Source organism: Cetorhinus maximus, chromosome 7 (genome assembly GCF_964194155.1).
Source record: "Cetorhinus maximus chromosome 7, sCetMax3.hap1.1, whole genome shotgun sequence".
Classification (NCBI taxonomy): Eukaryota; Metazoa; Chordata; class Chondrichthyes; order Lamniformes; family Cetorhinidae; genus Cetorhinus; species Cetorhinus maximus.
The window spans coordinates 4,292,600-4,312,614 of record NC_135885.1 but is presented as its reverse complement, the minus strand read 5'-3'; the positions used below and the strand labels follow the sequence as shown (position 1 = coordinate 4,312,614).

Genomic DNA, 20,015 nt, shown 5'->3' with positions numbered 1-20,015 from the left:
AATTTGCAAATTTCATTCCAATGAAATGCTGCTCTCAGTTAAAGTGACCGTGAAACTGTCCGATTATCGAAACACCCAAACTGTTCGACGTTTTCTGGCCGGGGTGGTGTCTTTGAAAATGCCCAGAGAAGTGCGAATTCAGAGTTGTCGGCTGAGAGACTAAAACACGCGCGTGAGGCACTTGCACTTGATCCGTGCGGGATCGGTGTCAAGAGATTTCGGAAGCGCAGTTTTTGTTTCTGGGAGCTGCTGGTGATCGTCTGTCACGGCGCTCCGCTAAAAAATAATAATCCCAATAGGGAAGGAAACCTGTCACCCTGTGGAATCCTCTACCTCCAGAGGGCTGTGGAGGCCAAGTCAACGAATATATTTAAGGGAATAGGTAGATTTCTAGACTCCAAAGGCATCAAGGGGTACGGAGAGAGAGCGGGAGTACGGCGTTGAGATAGAGGGTCAGCCATGATCATGTTGAATGACGGAGGAGGGTCAAAGGGCCGAGTGACCTACTCCCGCTCCTGCTCTCTATGTTTCCATCGCCAAGTCTGACCTACGTGTGACTCCAGGCCCCACGCCAACACTGTTGACTGTTAGGGGCCCTCTGAAGTGGCTACTCGGTTGTATTGAAATAGCGGTTCCCAACCTCTGTAATCTTCTTAAGCCCCACAACCCTCCAAAATACCTTCGTTCGTCTAATTCCACCTTCTTGAGAATCCCCGATTTTAATGGCTCCACCATTGGCGGCCGTGCCTTCAGTCCCATCCCCAAGCTCCGTGCTAAACTGCTCCGTCTCCTCTTTTAAGATGCTCCTCAGAGCTTAACAGTTTAACCAAGCTCATGGCCTCGTACTCAAATATCTCCTTAGTGACTCAGCCAAATTTTGGTTTATAACTCTCCTGTTTTTTTTTTCCTTTATTCTTTCATGGGATGTGGGCGTCGCTGGCAGGACCATCTCTACTTGCCCTTGAACTGAGTGGCTTAGCTCGGCCACTTCAAGTTAACAGTCAACCTCACTGCCGTCACATGTAGGCCAGGCCAAGGTCAGGACAGCAGATTTCCTTCCCTAAAGGGGCATTAGTGAACCCGATGGGATTTTACGACAATCAAAGATGGTCACCATCGCTGAGACTGAGACGAACGTTATAACTCCAGATTTATTAATTGAATTTAAATTCCGCCAGCTGCCCTGATGGGATTTGAACCCCTGTCCCCAGAGAATTAGCCTGGGCCTTCTGAATTACCAACCCAGTGACATCACCACTACACCACCGTCTCCCCAAGGAAGGAGAAGCAGCAGCCCTTGACCGTGAAGCGCCTTGGGATGTCCTATTATATTCGAGGTGCTATGTAAATGCAAGTTCTCATGCTTCAAGTTAAAAACCCATCACCACCTTTGTCACAATAACTCGGAATGGGCAATAATTGCTGGCCTTCCCAGCAACACCCACATCCCAAGAATGAATGGTTAGAGTCAGTGCATAGATCACTGAGTTGAAACACAGGGCCACCCAAGATATATATATTTTCCCCGAGGGTTCTGTTTCTTAATTTCTGCTGTGTCTTGTTCTAGGAGCAGCAAGTCACGAGTTCAAGTCCAGCTCCAGGACTTAAATTCATAATCTGGGTTAACACTCACAGTACAGTACTGAGGGAGTGCTGCACTGTCAGAGGGTCAGTGCTGAGGGAGTGCTGCACTGTCAGAGGGTCAGTGCTGAGGGAGTGCTGCACTGTCAGAGGGTCAGTACTGAGGGAGTGCTGCACTGTCGGAGGGTCAGTACTGAGGGAGTGCTACACTGTCGGAGGGTCAGTGCTGAGGGAGTGCTGCAATGTCGGAGGGTCAGTGCTGAGGGAGTGCTGCACTGTCGGAGGGTCAGTACTGAGGGAGTGCTGCACTGTCGGAGGGTCAGTACTGAGGGAGCGCTGCACTGTCAGAGGATCAGTACTGAGGGAGCGCTGCACTGTCAGAGGATCAGTACTGAGGGAGCGCTGCACTGTCAGAGGATCAGTACTGAGGGAGCGCTGCACTGTCAGAGGATCAGTACTGAGGGAGCGCTGCACTGTCAGAGGATCAGTACTGAGGGAGCGCTGCACTGTCGGAGGGTCAGTACTGAGGGAGCGCTGCACTGTCGGAGGTCCCACCTTTCGCATGCGGTGAATTTAAAATATCACTGCACTATTCAGAGAAAGAGCAGGGAGACCTCCCTGGAGTCCGAGCCAATGTTTATCATTCAAACAACATCATTGGAAAAAACAGATGATGTGGATCATTATCACAGTTTGTGTGCAAATTATCTTCCACGATTCCCACATTGTGACAGAAACTGTACTTCAAAAGCGCGTCATTGGCTATAGAGCTCTTTCAGATGTCTGAGGTTGTGATGGCCACTATAGAAATGTAAGTCTTTTTCTTGTGAAAACCTTGTCAAGCCACTCTTGATCCTTTCCAGCAGATGTTTATTCGATGTTGGACTCTTGCTGCTGATCCAGGACATTACCAGCGGTTTGATGTGATGCCTCGGATGTTTACATAGCTGTCCGGCGGCCCCCGCTGCTCGGGGGGGAAAGCCATGTCTATATTTAATTGACCCATCGTATGTCCTGTTTCCCAGCGCCCTGGCCTTTGTGTGTGTCCAAGGAGCCTCTCTGGGATCAGCGATTGCCCCGGTTCGCCACACATGACCACCCTGTTACTTCTGGTTTTTTCTGAACTCAGTAAGCACAACTCCCCTTTCACACCCCCAGCCTATCCTCACTCCAAGCTCCGTTGGCAGGTCTGACTGCGATCGCCATTTCCCAGGTTTCGCAGTTTGAAAGGATAACATCCTCAATATTTGCCTCAACAAACTGTTTTAGAGGTGCCCTTTCCCCCAGTCTGCATCTAGTTCTCGCATTCCCTCTCGCATTTCCCCTCCCTCTCTCTCTCAGTCCCCCTCTCTCTCTCTCTCTCTCTCTCTCTCTTGGTCCCCCTCTCTCTCTCTCTCTTGGTCCCCCCCTCTCTCTCTCTCTTGGTCCCCCTCTCTCTCTCTCTCTCGGTCCCCCTCTCTCTCTCTCGCTCGGTCCCCCTCTCTCTCTCTCGCTCGGTCCCCCTCTCTCTCTCTCGCTCGGTCCCCTCTCTCTCTCTCTCTCCTCGGTCCCCCTCTCTCTCTCTCTCTCGGTCCCCCTCTCTCTCTCTCTCGGTCCCTCTCTCTCTCTCTCTCTCTCTTGTTCCCACCCTCTCTCTCTCTCTCTTGTTCCCACCCTCTCTCTCTCTCTCTCTTGTTCCCACCCTCTCTCTCTCTCTCTCTCTTGTTCCCACCCTCTCTCTCTCTCTCTCTCTTGTTCCCACCCTCTCTCTCTCTCTCTCTCTCTCTTGTTCCCACCCTCTCTCTCTCTCTCTTGTTCCCACCCTCTCTCTCTCTCTCTCTCTCTTGGTCCCACCCTCTCTCTCTCTCTTGTTCCCACCCTCTCTCTCTCTCTCTTGTTCCCACCCTCTCTCTCTCTCTCTCTCTCTTGTTCCCACCCTCTCTCTCTCTCTCTCTCTTGTTCCCACCCTCTCTCTCTCTCTCTCTCTTGGTCCCACCCTCTCTCTCTCTCTTGTTCCCACCCTCTCTCTCTCTCTTGTTCCCACCCTCTCTCTCTCTCTCTCTCTTGTTCCCACCCTCTCTCTCTCTCTCTCTTGTTCCCACCCTCTCTCTCTCTCTCGTTCCCACCCTCTCTCTCTCTCTCTCTCTCTCTCGTGTTCCCACCCTCCCTCTCTCGTGTTCCCACCCTCCCTCTCTCGTGTTCCCACCCTCCCTCTCTCGTGTTCCCACCCTCCCTCTCTCGTGTTCCCACCCTCCCTCTCTCGTGTTCCCACCCTCCCTCTCTCGTGTTCCCACCCTCCCTCTCTCGTGTTCCCACCCTCCCTCTCTCGTGTTCCCACCCTCCCTCTCTCGTGTTCCCACCCTCCCTCTCTCGTGTTCCCACCCTCCCTCTCTCTTGTTCCCACCCTCCCTCTCTCGTGTTCCCACCCTCCCTCTCTCTCTTGTTCCCACCCTCCCTCTCTCGTGTTCCCACCCTCTCTCTCTCTCTCGTTCCCACCCTCTCTCTCTCTCTCTCTCTCTCTCTCGTGTTCCCACCCTCCCTCTCGTGTTCCCACCCTCCCTCTCTCGTGTTCCCACCCTCCCTCTCTCGTGTTCCCACCCTCCCTCTCTCGTGTTCCCACCCTCCCTCTCTCGTGTTCCCACCCTCCCTCTCTCGTGTTCCCACCCTCCCTCTCTCGTGTTCCCACCCTCCCTCTCTCTTGTTCCCACCCTCCCTCTCTCTTGTTCCCACCCTCCCTCTCTCTCTTGTTCCCACCCTCACTCTCTCTTGTTCCCACCCTCCCTCTCTCTTGTTCCCACCCTCCCTCTCTCTCTTGTTCCCACCCTCTCTCTCTCTCTTGTTCCCACCCTCCCTCTCTCGTGTTCCCACCCTCCCTCTCTCTCTTGTTCCCACCCTCACTCTCTCTTGTTCCCACCCTCCCTCTCTCTCTTGTTCCCACCCTCACTCTCTCTTGTTCCCACCCTCACTCTCTCTTGTTCCCACCCTCCCTCTCTCTCTTGTTCCCACCCTCACTCTCTCTTGTTCCCACCCTCACTCTCTCTTGTTCCCACCCTCCCTCTCTCTCTTGTTCCCACCCTCCCTCTCTCTTGTTCCCACCCTCCCTCTCTCTCTTGTTCCCACCCTCACTCTCTCTTGTTCCCACCCTCCCTCTCTCTCGTGTTCCCACCCTCCCTCTCTCTCTTGTTCCCACCCTCCCTCTCTCTTGTTCCCACCCTCCCTCTCTCTCTTGTTCCCACCCTCACTCTCTCTTGTTCCCACCCTCCCTCTCTCTCGTGTTCCCACCCTCCCTCTCTCTCTTGTTCTCTCCTTCCCTCCCCCGCCTCCTCTCGGGGCCCCCCCTCCCCCGCCTCCTCTCGGGTCCCCCTCCCCCGCCTCCTCTCGGGGCCCCCCTCCCCCGCCACCTCTCGGCCCCCCCTCCCCCGCCACCTCTCGGCCCCCCCTCCCCCGCCTCCTCTCAGCCCCCCCTCCCCCGCCTCCTCTCAGCCCCCCCTCCCCCGCCTCCTCTCGGGGCCCCCCCTCCCCCGCCTCCTCTCGGGGCCCCCCCTCCCCCGCCTCCTCTCGGGTCCCCCTCCCCCGCCTCCTCTCGGGGCCCCCCCTCCCCCGCCACCTCTCGGCCCCCCCTCCCCCGCCACCTCTCGGCCCCCCCTCCCCCGCCTCCTCTCAGCCCCCCCTCCCCCGCCTCCTCTCAGCCCCCCCTCCCCCGCCTCCTCTCGGGGCCCCCCCTCCCCCGCCTCCTCTCAGCCCCCCCTCCCCCGCCTCCTCTCGGGGCCCCCCCTCCCCCGCCTCCTCTCGGGGCCCCCCTCCCCCGCCTCCTCTCGGGGCCCCCCTCCCCCGCCTCCTCTCGGGCCCCCCCTCCCCCGCCTCCTCTCGGGGCCCCCCTCCCCCGCCACCTCTCGGGGCCTCCCCTCCCCCGCCACCTCTCGGGCCTCCCCTCCCCCGCCACCTCTCGGGGCCTCCCCTCCCCCGCCACCTCTCGGGCCTCCCCTCCCCCGCCTCCTCTCGGGGCCCCCCTCCCCCGCCACCTCTCGGGGCCCCCCTCCCCAGCTGCCTCTCTGGAATTAATTTGGTTAGAGCTAAGCAATAAGAAGGGTGCAGTTACATTGCTCGGTGTAATGTATAGACCACCAGCTAGTGGGAAGGATATAGAGGAACAAATCTGCAGGGATTTACAGAGAGGTGTAAACATGGTAAGGTAGTTATAATGGGGGACTTTAATCACCCGTATATAGACTGGGATAGCGGCAGTGTAAGGGACAGTGAGGGACAAGTGTTCCTAGATTGTGTTCAGGAGAATTTCCTACAGCAGTATGTGTCCAGTCCCACGAGAAAGGAGACACTGCTAGACCTGGCTCTTGGGAATGAGGTGAGCCAAGTAGATCAAGTGACAATAGGGACTCATTTAGGGGACAGTGATCATTGTATCATAAGGTTTAGGATGACTGTGGAAAGGATATTGGTCAATCCAGAGTAAGAATAATCAACTGGTGGAGAGCGGACTTCAATGGGGCAAGAACAGAGCTGGGCTGGATAGACTGGAACCAAAGGTTGATGGTTAAAAACAGTAGCTGAACAATGGGCTACTTTCAAAGAGGAGATGGTTTGGGCACAGTCAAGGTATGTTCCCTCAAAAGGGAAGGGTTGGACAAACAAACCCAGAGCTCCCTGGATGACCAAGGAGATAGAAATTAAGTTAAAGAAGAAAAAGTGTGCTTATGACAGGTGTCAGGGAGCAAGTACAACTGAGAACCAAGCTGTATACAGGAGGTTCAGAAGGGATGTGAAAAAGCAAACACGAGAAGCAAAGAGGGGTTATGAAAAAAGACTGGCAGCTAACAGAAAAGGAAATCCCAAAGTATTCTGTAAGCACATCAATAGTAAAAGGGTGGTAAAAGGAGGAGTAGGACTGATTATGGACCAAAAAGGGGATTTACACATAGAGGCATGAGGCATGGCTGAGGTGTTAAATGAAGACTTTGCATCTGTCTTTACCTAGGGGGCAGATGCTGCCCAGGCCATGGTGACAGAGGAGGAATCTTAGCTACTAGAAGGGTTTAAAATTGATGAGGAGGAGGTATTGGATAAGCTGTCGGTACTTAAAGTTGATAAGGCACCGGGACCGGATAAGATGCATCCGAGAATATTGAAGGAAGTGAGAGTGGAAATTGCAGAGGCACTGGCAATAATCTTTCAATCTCCCCTGGATTCGGGTAGGTGCCAGAGGACTGGAGAATTGCAAACATTACACCCTTATTCAAAAAAGATTGTACAGATCTGCCCTGCAATTACAGACCAGTCAGTTTAACTTCAGTGGTGAGGAAACTTACAGAAACAATTATTTGGGATAGAATTAATAGTTGCGTAGGAAAATTTGGATTGATTCAGAAGAGTCAGCATGGATTTGTTACAGGAAAATCGTGCCTAACTAATTTTCTGGAGTTTTTTGAAGAGGTAACAGAGATGGTTGATAAGGGCAAGGCTGTTGATGTGGTGTACATGGACTTCCAAAAGGCGTTCGATACAGTGCCACACAACAGACTTGTGAGGAAAGTTATAGGTCATGGAATAAAAGGAACAGTAGGCCCGTGGATACAAAATTGGCTGAGGGATAGGAAACAGAGTAATGGTTAATGGGTATTTTTTGGGCTGGAAGAAGGTTTGTAGTGGAGTTCCCCAGGGGTCGGGTATTGGGACAAAAACAAAAATAGCTGGAAAAACTCAGCAGGTCTGACAGCATCTGCGGAGAGGAACACGGTTAACATTTCAAGTCCGTATGACTCTTCATCAGAACTAAAGAAATATAGAAATGAGGTGAAATATAAGCTGGTTGAGGGGGGGGGTGGGGTGGGACAGGTAGAGCTGGATAGAAGGCCAGTGATAGGTGGAGGCAAAGAAGAGATTGCCAAAGATGTCATAGACAAAAGGACAAAGAGGTGTTGAAGGTGGTGATATTATCTAAGGAATGTGCTAATTAAGGGTAGAAATCAGGACAAACAAGGTACAGATAGCCCTAGTGGGGGTGGGGTGGGGGGAAGGGATCGAAATAGGCTAAAAGGTGGAGATAAAACGGTAGATCAAAATAAATTTAAAAATAGGTGGGAAAAGAAAAATATATTTGAAAAATATAACTTTGGATAAAGGGGATAGGAAAGGGGGTGGGGATGGAGGAGAGAGTTCATGATCTGAAGTTGTTGAACTCAATATTCAGTCCGGAAGGCTGTAAAGTGCCTAGTCGGAAGATGAGGTGCTGTTCCTCCAGTTTGCGTTGAACTTCACTGGAACAATGCAGCAGGCCAAGGACGGACATGTGGGCATGAGAGCAGGGTGGAGTGTTGAAATGGCAAGCGACAGGGAGGTCTGGGTCATGTTTGCGGACAGACCGAGGATGTCCTGCAATGCGGTCACCCAATCTGCATTTGATATCTCCAATGTAGAGGAAACCGCATTGGGAGCAGCGAATGCAGTAGACTGAATTGAGGGAAGTGCAAGTGAAATGCTGCTTCACTTGAAAGGAGTGTTTGCGCCCTTGGAAGGTGAGGAGGGGGAAAGTAAAGGGGCAGGTGTTGCATCTTCTGCGGTTGCATGGGAAGGTGCCGTGGAGGGGGTTGAGGTGTAGGGGGTGATGGAGGAGTGGACCAGGGTGTCCCGGAGGGAACGATCCCTGCGGAATGCCGCCAGGGGAGGTGAAGGGAAGATGTGTTTGGTGGTGGCATCATGCTGGAGTTGGCGGAAATGGCGGAGGATGATCCTTTGAATGCGGAGGCTGGTGGGGTGATAAGTGAGGACAAGGGGGACCCTATCATGGTCCTGAGAGGGAGAGGAAGGAGTGAGGGTGGATGTGTGGGAGATGGTCCGGACACGGTTGAGGGCCCTGTCAACCACCGTGGGTGGAAAACCTCGGTTAAGGAAGAAGGAAGACATGTCAGAGGAACTGTTTTGGAAAGTGGCATCATCAGAACAGATGCGACAGAGGCGAAGGAACTGAGAGAATGGGATGGAGTCCTTACAGGAAGCGGGGTGTGAGGATTTGTAGTCGAGGTAGCTGTGGGAGTCGGTGGGCTTGTAATGAATATTGGTGGACAGAAATTGAGACAGAGAGGTCAAGGAAGGGGAGGGAAGTGTCAGAGATGGACCATGTGAAAATGATGGATGGGTGGAAATTGGAATAGATAGAGTAGAAAGGGAGAAACTGTTCCCGCTCATAAACAGATCGAGAAGCTGAGGGCACAGTTTTCAAATGTTTTGCAAAAGAAGCAAATGTGAGGTGAGGAAAAGCTTTTTCACACAGCGAGCAGGTAGGGTTTGGAATGCACTGCCTGGAAGTGTGGTGGAGGCAGGTTCAATTGAGGCATTCAAGAGGGCATTGGATAATTATCTAAATAGAAACAATGTGCAGGGTTACGCGGAAAAGGCAGGAGATTGGCACTAAGTTAAAATGCTCAGAGAGCCAGTGCAGACACGATGGGCCGAATGGTCTTCTTCTACACCGTGACAATTCTGTGACTCTCTCGCTCTCACTCTCCCTCTACCACTCTCGCTCTCCCTTGGTCTCTCGGTCTCCCTCGCTCTCCCTCGGTCGCTCTCTCACTCTCATTATCTCACTGTTTCTCTCGCTGCCTCACTCTGGCTGCCTCGCTCGCTCTCGTGATCTCGCTCGCTCCCACCCTCCCTCCCTCCCGCCGGCTTTCTCGCTCCCTACCTCTGTTGTGCCTCACGTAAGATCGCTCAGCACCCTTACTTTAGATGGGAGGGTGGGGGGAAAAGCCTCCCTCAGATCTGATGTAAATCATTGTTCTTTAACCTCTTGTTCGCCTGCAGTATTTTAGCTCGGTGCTTCCAACACCGTGTGCTCCATCCAGGGCTCCAGGGTGATGGTGGCTCAGTGAAATTATCATGCTTTGTCCGCCTCATTAACTTATCACAGATGAGGAAGGCCTTTCAGCCCCTGTTAACCCCCACATCCAAAGAGAAATCCCAACATCAATGCATTGCAACATCTGATTGTTTCTTAAGCAATTCCAGGCTTTGCTTCCACTACTCTTGTATTATGATCATCGATTGCTCTCTGTTTGATGAATAATTTCCTGATAATGGTAAGAACATAAGAGCAGGTGTAGGCAGTGTTGCCCTTTGTGCCTGCTCTGCCAACCAGTAAAACCTCTGCAGTGGAGTAGCTTTCAGAGTAAAAGACTTGGCTTTTAATGATTTGTGAACTATGGTGTAGATACAGTAGTTTAATGGTTATGTTACTAGAAGGGGTAATGTGCAGCTTTCAACTAATAAATTCAAGACTAATAATCTGTTGCAGTAGAGGTGAATAATTCAGCACACACCCTATAAAACTCTCCATCCAGTGCCTTGAGGATGGTTCCCCTCATGGGAGAATCTAGGGGGGCACAGTATCAAAATAAGAGGTCTCCCATTTAAGAAGGAGATTAGGAGAATTTTTTTTCTCTCAGAAGGTCATTCATTGGTCTTTGGAATTCTCTTCCCCAGAGAGCAGTGGAGGCTGGGTCACTGAATATATTCAAGGCTGAGTTAGACAGATTTTTGACAAGGGAGTCGAGGGCTATGGGGGACAGGCAGGAAAGTTGAGTTAAGGCCACAATCAGATCTTAATGAATGACAGAGCAGGCACCAGGGGCAGGATGGCCTACTCCTGCTCCTATTCCTTAAATTCTTATGTTCAGATGAGTTCAGGATCCCTACACGACAATTTGAGCATTTGAACTTAATTTAAGAAAATCTGGAAATTAAAAAGTAATCTCGCTAGAAGATGTCAGATTGTCATAAAAATCCAACTGGCTCATCCTTGACACTTCATGGCTGAAATTTGCTGATGACACAAAGATAGGTAGGAAAGTAAGTTGTGAAGAGGACGTAAGGAGGCTACAAAGGGGCATAGATGGGTTAAGTGAGTGGGCAAAGATCTAACAAATGGAGTATGATGTGGGGAAATGTGAAATTGTCCATTTCGGCAGGAAGAATAAAAAAGAAGCTTATTATCTAAATGGTGAGAGATTGCAGAGCTCTGAGATTCAGAGGGATCTGGGTGTCCTAGTGCATGCATCACTAAAGGTTAGTATGCAGGTACAGCAAATAATTAGGAAAGCTAATAGAATGTTATTGTTTATTGTGAGGGGAATTGAATACAAAAATAAGGAGGTTATGCTTCAGTTATACAGGGCATTGGTGAGACCACATCTGGAATACAGTGTACGGTATTGATCTCCTTATTTAGGAAAGGGTGTAAAATGTGTTAGAAGCAGTTCAGAGAAAGTTTACTAGTCTAATACCAGGAATGGGCGGGTTGTCTTTTGAGGAAAGGTTGGACAGGTTAGGCTTGTATCCACTGGAGTTTAGAAGAGTAAGAGGCAACTTTTGAAACCTTTACGATTCTGAGGGGTCTTGACAGGGTGGATGTGGAGAAGATGTTTCCGCTTGTGGGAGAATCTAGAACTAGGGGTCATTGTTTAAAAATAAGGGATCGCTCGTTTAAGACAGAGTTGAGGAGAAATTTTTACAATTGAGGCTTTGGAACTCTCTTCCTCAAAAGGCAGTGGAATATTTTTGAATATTTTTAAGGCAGAGCTAGACAGATTTTTGATAAACAAGGGGGTAAAAGGTTATCGGGGGTGGGCAGGAATGTGGGGTTAAGGTTACAGTCAGATCAGCCATGGTCTTATTGAATGGTGGAGCAGGCTCGAGGGGCCGAGTGGCCTACTTCTCTGTACTCGCTGACCCACATTAGCTCTCACTCTGGCAACATCTCAATTTTAAAATTTTTACTCATGATTTCAAATCTCTCCATGGCCTCGCCCCCTTCCCTATCTCTGTAATCTCCTGCACCCCTGCAACCCTCAGAGTTCTCTGTGTTGCTCCAAACCTGGCCTTTGGACCATCACTGATTTTCATGGTTCCACCATTGGTGGCCATACCTAGGCCTCTAGTTCCCTTCCTAAACTCCGACTCGCCACCTCCCCTGAAGACACTCTTTAAACCCTACCTCTTTAGTCACCTGTCCTTATGTGACTTGGTGACACAATTTGTCTGACACGCTTTGGGGCATTTTACTCTATGAAAGGTGTGATATAAGTACGAGTTGCTGATCAATGCCGCCTGCCTGGTTTGTTTTTTCTCAGTGCGGTGAAGGTCCTGTTAGCGGCTGGTGCAGATCCCAACCTCGGAGATGGATTCAGCAATGTGTATGAGACGTCAAGGGAGAAACGCATTCATTCTTTAGAAGGTATGTAGTTTGACCTCATTACTCTGCACAACAAAGCGATGTCAGACTGCCCGTATCCTAAATTGTACCAGATCCTGTTCCCCTATTGCCCCTGTGCTCGCTGATCTGCATTGACTCCCAGACCCGGGAACACCTCAATTTTTAAATTCTCAACCTTGTTTTCAAATCCCTCCATGGTCCACCCCTAATCTCCCCCAGGCATATAACCCTCCAAGGCCTCTGCGCTCCTCTAATTCTGGCCTCTTGACCATTACCGCTTTTGGTCACTCCACCATGACGGCCGTGTCTACAGCTGCCAGGATCTAAATTCTTGAGGCCAAGCTTCTTAAACCTCTCCCTAAAACCCACTTCTTTGACCAAGCTTTTGGTCACTGGTCCTAATATCTCCTAGTATCTCCATCATTTGCAAGGCCAGCATTTATTGCCCGTCCCTAATTGCCCTGAACTGAGCAGCTTGCTAGGCCATTTCAGAGAGTACATTGCTGTGGGTCTGGAGTCACTTGTAGGCCAGACCAGGTAAGGGTGGAAGATTTCCTTCCCTAAAGGGCATTAGTGAACCAGATGGGTCTTTACAACAATCGGTGATAGTTTCATGGTCACCATTACTGAGACTAGCCTTTATATTCCAGATTTATGAACTGAATTTAAATTCCACCAGTTGCCATGGTGGGATTTGAACCCCCGTCCCTACAGAATGAGCCTGGGCCTCTGGATTACTAGTTCAGTAACATTACCACTCCGCCAACGCCACCGCCTCTCTTCTTGTGCTGCTCAAGTGTCAAATTTTGTCTAACCACACTGCTGTGAAGCACCTTAGGACATTTTACCTTATTGAAGGCGCTATATAAATGCAAATTATTATTATTGCTTGTTCTGAGTTTTCAAATGTATCAAAAAAAAAGTCATATGTTTGCTTCAGCTGCTGGGTGCTGCGAAGCATGGAATTCAATCAACTGCTGTGTTGATAAGTGTTGCCTTAAGTAATGTGTCAGCCATGGCTCAGTGATACCACTAATTCAAACCCACTTCACCTGCTTGAGCAAAAAAAATCCAGTTCAGTACTGAGGGAGTGCTGCATTGTCACAGAATCGCAGAATGGTTACAGAGCAGAAGGAGGCTATTCGGCCTATCGTGTCTGTGCTGGCTCTCCAAATGAGCAATTCGCCTAAGTGCCTAGTTTCCCCGCCTTCTCCCCGGACTCCTGTGCATTCTTCCCTTTCAGATAACAGTCTAATTCCCTTTTTGAGCGCCTCGATTGAACCTGCCTCCGCCACACTCTCAGAGGAGCCGACTTTCAGATGAGACGATAAATCGAGGTCCTTTAACATAGAAAATAGGAGCAGGAGTAGGTCATTTGACCCTTCGAGCCTGCTCCGCCATTCAATCTGATCATGGCTGACCCTCTATCTCAACACCGTACTCCTGTGCTCTCCCCATACCCTTTGACACCTTTAGAGTCCAAGTGGACTGAAAAGACCTCATGACGCTATTTCGAAGAAGAGCACAGGGGTCTTCTCCTCAGTGTCCTGACCAATACTGGTCGCTCAATCAACATCACCAAAACAGGTGATCTGCTCATTATCAGAGTGGGGACCTTGGCTTGCTCAAATTGGCTGCCGCGTTTCCTAGGTCATAGCCTTGGCTACACTTCAAAAGTATTTCATTTGCTGTAAAGTGCTTTGAGGTGCCAACCTGGTGTAGCTACAACACAGGACTGCTTGCATGTTAAACCACGGAAGCAGCATGCAATAGACTGAGCTAAGCAATCCCTTAACCTATAGATCGGATCAAAGCTCTGTAGTCCTGCCACATCTGGTCATGAGTGGTGGTGGACAATACTCTCTGGAGTTTATAAGAACGAAGGGTAATCTCCTTGAGACATACAAGATGCTGAAGGGGCTTCGACAGGTTGGACACGGATTGTTTTCCCTGGCTGGGGAATCTAAAACATGGTAAATGGCCTCAGGCTAAGGGGCTGATCATTTAGGGCTGAGAGCAGGAGAAATGTCTTCACTCAGAGGGTTGTGAATCTTTAAAATTGTCTATCCTAGAGGGTTGTAGGTTCTCCAACTTTGAGTATATTCAAAAGTGAGATGAACAGATTTTTGATCTCCCAGGGAATCAAGGGATATGGGGAGCGTGCAGGAAAGTAGACTTGAGGCAGAAGATCAGCCATGATCATGTTAAATGGCAGAGCAGGCTCAAGGTGGCATATGGTCTACCCTTGCTCCAATCTCTTATGCTCTTATTAAACAATAACAGGAACATCATGAACACCCTAATCCTCAGTGATGGCGAAGATGACCAAAAGACAAGGCTCAAACAGTTGAAACCATCTTCAGCCAGAAGGGCCCAAGTGGATGATCCATCTCAGCCTCCACCTGGGGTCCCAATCTTCACAATTGCTAGTTTTCAGCCAATTTGATTTATTCCACATGATATCAAGAGATAGCTGTGCATACTGGGTGCAGCGGAGGCTATGGTCCCCGACAATATCCTGGCTGTAGTGCTGAAGACTTGTGTTCCACTACTAACCATGCCTCTAGCCAAGCAGTACCATTCCAACACTACTCCACAATGTGGAAAATTGCCCAGGTGTGTCCTGTTCACAAAAAGGACAAATCCAATCCAGCCAATTACCGCCCCATCAGTTTACTCTCCATCATCAACAAAGTGATGGAAGGTGTCGTCGACAGTGCTAACAAGCGGCACTGACTCAACAATAACCTGCTCACTGACCCTCAGTTTGGGTTCCACCAGGGCCAGTCAGCTCCAGGGATATTAGGGATGGGGAATGGAGTGATGCTAACATCCCAGTAACAAATAAACAAAAGGCCCCTATCCTGCCTCTGGGTAGGGACCCCACTTATAGGAGCCCTGCAGTTAAGACCTGTAAGGCATTCAAGAGATCCATTTTTCCAGGTTTCCTAGTGCCCGCACTGAGCTCGCCTCTAGGCTAAAATCCAGGCTTTTATATCTCATTCTGTACCTTATTTGACTCTTAATTCACCCGATTTCATTCTCCATCATTCTTCTTTCCTTTTCTCATTCCTTAAGACTCGTTGGTTAAGGAGACAAGCTGTTGGTCCCTTCATTCACCTGAGGTCCCAGAACCCCCATTGCCTGCACCACCCAGTTACCGCTCACACTCCCAGCAAGTTACAGCGCAAAGTATTTTTGAGCTGAAGGATGATGAAGCCTAATTAACGGGTCGCGTCATGAGCTGCGTCACTCCAAGAAATTCTGGGCCATTGTGTTTCCCAGTGGAGGAGGGATGACGCAACATTGGGGGTTGGGGCAAACGCATCCAAAACGATCCTGTCTTCACTCAATACCCACTGGACATTGCCAATGACCAGGGCTTCTGGGTGACTTTGCTACCCACTGTCCCAACACCCCCTCCCACCCACCCACCCACAGCCAGCCAATAATCCTGTTCAACCCAACTGTCTGACTGTTTCGTCTGGTGGGGATCGTGAGGTCAGCTACTTTGGCACAGACTGGAAGTAGACTGTTATCAGACACTGTGGTCTCCGCATGAACCTCTCAATCAAAAACAAAATGCAAAACAACCAGATTTGCGGAGACCCTCCTTGGTGGCATCTTGCCATGCGCACAATGGCTGTCAAAGGTTCCAACGCAGCACCTCAAAGTAACTTTTTCCAAGTGATGGGTGTGACCAGGCTCGATATAGAACCATACAGCAAAGGAGGGGCCATTCAGCCCATTGTGCCTGTGCAAGCCCTTTAGTTTAGGAGAAGGCGCTTCCAGTTTTTATGATTGTGAGACAAAAGCTGGGTTCAAATCCACAAACCATAAGAAAATCGATCGTTTCTCCACATCTGCTTTCAATAAGCAAATGAAATCAGAGAAGAGTTATTCTATTCATGTTTACCGTTTTATAATTTATTTCCGTCTCCTCCACTGTCTGATCTCTCTATCTCTACCTGCCTATCTCTTGCTGTCTATCTATCTCTCTGTCTCTCTCTCTCTCTCCCTCTCGTCTCCTCCCCCTCCCCCTTTTGTTTTGTTTTTTAATGTACAAATGTTACGGAAATATTACCAGCATCTGTTTCAGTGCCTGCAGAGACAAAGAGGTGAAATTTTCCAGCCAGCCCTGGTGATGGATAGTGGAGGAGTCTCCAGCTGACACTTTATTGAGTTTTCTGTAGTTATCTCATGCACAGACATTTTTTACAAATGATGACTGCTCTGTCACGTCGAACCATGGGGGAAAACAACAATAACGTTTTAATCTTTTTATAGCGGAGGTTGCTAGTATCTGATATTCATCTTCCGTGGCAACTGCTGTTCCTTACACTTTCCACTCCTGAAATAAAAGGGGGTCTCTGCCCAGCAAACGATTTTTAAGAAAGCGCACACTCCCCCCCCACCCCCCACCTACCCTACCCAACCACACCCACGTACGCATGGCACGGGCGCAGATCAAGCCTGCATTTGCCAAGGTGTCGTGTTGGGCTATCTGTTTCCAGGTGTTATTTCTCAATACAAAATGCTCAAAGGCAAATGCACAAAGATTGGAACCCGTGGCCTACGCGGGAAGATTGACCAGTGAAACCTTGGGAAGGCGTCATCGCACCCTTACCCTCCCTCCTAACCCCAAACAACTGTTTCCTCCTTTTGATTTTAGAATGTCAGCGCTTTGGGAGACGGTAACAGAGGAGATGTCCTCGGATGCTAACAGGGCTAAAAGATTTGGGTTATGGTGGAAAGACTGGAGGTGTTAGGATAATGATCCTTGGAGAAGAGTGAGTTGACTTGGAGAAGACTTGTATTTCTATAGCTCCTTTCATGACTTCAGGGCATCCCAAAGCACTTTACAGTCAATGGAGAACCGTTGAAGTGTGTTCAGTTTTGTAATGTAGGAATGTAATGTAAGCGGCCATTATGTGCGCAGCAAGCTCCCAAACTTCATGTCATTTTTTTTTGTAGTGCTTTTAGGTTGTATTTCCAACACATACAAACATAAGAAATAGGAGCAGAAGTAGGCCAGTCGGCCCTTCAAGCCTGCCCCACCATTCAATAAGATCATGGCTGCTTTCTTCACATAGTGGCCGTGGAATCGATTATGTCAACCTGAGATGGCACAGAGGACCTTGGTTTAATGCTTCACCTAATATATGGCACCTCTGATAGTGCAGCGCTCTCTCAGTACTGACCCTGGGATAGGAGGCACTCCCTAGGTACTGACCCTCGGACATTGCAGCACTCCCTCAGTACTGACCCTCGGACATTGCAGCACTCCCTCAGTACTGATCCTCCAACAGTGCAGCACTCTCTCAGTACTGACCCTCCAACAATGCAGCACCCCCTCAGTACTGACCCTCCTATAGTGCAGCACTCCCTCAGTACTGACCCAGCAACAGTGTGGTGCTCCCTCAGTACTGACCTTCCGATAGTGCTGCGCTCCTTCAATACTGACTCTGAAAATGCTGCAGTACTGACCCTCCGACAGTGCTGCACTCCCTCAGTACTGACTCTCTGACAGTGCAACACTCCCTCAGTACTGACTCTCTGACAGTGCAGCACTCACTCAGTACTGACCCTCTGACAGGGCAGCGCTCCCTCAGTACTGACTCTCTGACAGTGCAACACTCCCTCAGTACTGACCCTCCGACAGTGCAGCACTCCCTCAGTTTTGACCCTCCGACAGTGCAGCACTCCCTCAGTACTGACTCTCCAACATTGCGGTGCTCCCTCAGTACTGCACTGACAGTGCCAGCCTGGATATTCTGCTCAAGCTTTCTCCATGCCTAATGTTAGAAGGCGCATAGAGGAATATTTATAATGACTTTTGTCACATTTTCTTACCACAGTGCTGGTGACGAGAGAAGATGAGTTTAGCAACCGGTTGAACACGCGTGCTAGTTTCCGTGGGTGCACTGCTCTGCACTACGCCGTATTGGCTGACGACTACCAGACAACCCAATTGCTGCTTGAGGCTGGTAAGAAATTTTCTCACATCCGCTACATGCAAATTTGAAAGGAGGCCATTGAACTCACTGTGCTTGTGCTGTCTCCTTGATAGAACTATTCCAGCTGTTGCACTTCTTGGAGACAGTCACTGAATGAACATAGGAACAGGAGGAGGCCATTCAGCCCATTCCGCCATTCAGCACCTCGAGCCTGTCCAGCTATCCAATAAGATCATGGCTAATCTGTATCTTAACTCCATCTGCCCACCTTGGTTCTGTAAACCTTAGCTAACAAAGATCCACCTGTGTCAGTTTTGACATGTGCAATTGAGCCCCAGCCACAGCTGCTTTTTACCCTCTTTGAGTGAAGAAGTGCTTCCTGACCTCTCCCCTCAAAGTCTTGGCTCTAATTTTAAAGATGGCCCCAGACTTGTAGCTAAATTTCTAATGCATTCAGCTCACCAGGATCCAAAAAAATGTATCTTCTGCCTTCAGTTCATGTGCTAACAGCAGTCGCAGTAAGTGACGCTTGAGTTATTTTGAGTCCTGTCTTCCGTTTGCTCTGTTAGGTTGACAGTGACAACTTCCAATCTCACTGTGAAAAACCCTACTTTTCTCAGTCGAACCAAACAACGTTGACACTTATCTCCAAATGGTCAAAGTTGCCTTAAAGTTGGAATAACATCACGTTACAGTCTGTAGTATATATAATATATATGTATGGGGGTCTGAGTGGACAGCACTTTGGCCACTGAGTTAGAACGTTGTGGCTTCAAGTCCCACTCCAGCAACTAGAATCATGGATAGGTTAAAGCACAGAAGGAGGCCATTTGGCCCGTGTGTCCGTACCAGCTCTGTGTAAGATTAAATCAGCTAGTTCCACTCCCCCCGCCCTTTCCTGGAGCCATGCAAATTTTTCATCTTCAGATCATGATCCAGTTCTCTTTTGAAAGCCACGATCGAACCTCTCTCCACCACGTTCTCAGGCAGTGCATTCCAGATCATGCACGGTTGATTGGCACCCCATCCATCACCTTAAACATGCACTCCCTCCACCACCGACACACAGTAGCAGCAGTGTGTACCATCTACAAGATGCACTGCAGGAATTCACCAAGGCTCCTTAGACAGCACCTTCCAAACCCATGACCACTACTATCTAGCAGGACAAGGGCAGCAGATAGATGAGGACACCACCACCTGGAAGTTCCCCTCCAAGTCACTCACCATCCTGACTTGGAAATATATCACCGTTCCTTCACTGTCGCTGAGTCAAGATCCTGGAACTCCCTCCCTAACAGCACTGTGGGTGTACCTACACCACATGGACTGCAGCGGTTCAAGAAGGCAGCTCACCACCACCTTCTCAAGGGCAATTAGGGATGGGCAATAAATGCTGGCCCAGCCAGTGAAGCCCACATCCCATAAAAGAATTTTTAAAAATCACTGTAAAACACAAAGTTGTTTCTCACGTCGCCATTGCTTCTTTTGCCAATCACCTTAATCTGAGCCCTCTCCTTCTCGATCCTTCCATCAATGTGAGTAGGTTCTCTCTATCTGCCCCTCTAAGATCTCACAGCTCTATTGGAAAAACAAGCAGGTCACCCCAGTTCTCTGGGATCAATATTTATCATTCAAACAACATCACTAAAATAGATTATCACTTTGTTGCTTGTGGGATCTTGCTTTTTTTATTCATTCACGGGATGTGGGTGTCGCTGGCTAAGCTGGCATTTATTGCCGGTCCATAGTTGCCCTTGAGAAGGTGGTGGTGAGCTGCCTTCTTGAACCTCTGCAGTCCATGTGGTGTAGGCACACCCAAAATGCTGTTAGGGAGGGAGTTCCAGGATTTGAAGGAACGACGATATATTTCCAAGTCAGCATGGTGAGTGCCTTGGAGGGGAACTTCCAGGTGGTGGTGTTCCCATCTATCTGCTGCCCTTGTCCTTCTAGATGGTAGTGGTCGTGGGTTTGGAACGTGCTGTCTGAGGAGCCTTGATGAATTCCTGCAGTGCATCTTGTAGATGGTACACACTGCTGCTACTGTGTGTCGGTGGTGGAAGGAGTGAATATTTGTGGATGGGGTGCCAATCAAGCGGACTGCTTTGTTCTGGATGTTGTCAAGTTTCTTGAGTATTGTTGTAGTTCCACTCATCCAGGCAAGTGGGGAGTATTCCATCACACTCCTGACTGGTGCCTTGTAGATGGTGAACAGGCTTTGGGGAGTCAGGAGGTGAGCTACTCGTTGCAGGATTCCCAGCCTCTGACCTGCTCTT

At 49.7% G+C, this 20,015-nt stretch overlaps 1 protein-coding gene and 1 pseudogene across 1 annotated transcript in view; both read left to right on the top strand.

The window, feature by feature from the left end:
- The window catches only part of clpb (ClpB family mitochondrial disaggregase), a 127,238-nt gene that overhangs the window by 23,863 nt on the left and 83,360 nt on the right, over nucleotides 1-20,015 (top strand). Inside the window, exons 4-5 of the mRNA XM_078544968.1 lie at nucleotides 11,700-11,803; nucleotides 17,641-17,769. Of these exons, the coding sequence (XP_078401094.1) occupies nucleotides 11,700-11,803; nucleotides 17,641-17,769 (233 nt within the window). The remainder of the gene's footprint in view (nucleotides 1-11,699; nucleotides 11,804-17,640; nucleotides 17,770-20,015) is intronic.
- LOC144683155 (U11 spliceosomal RNA) lies at nucleotides 126-276 on the top strand (annotated as a pseudogene).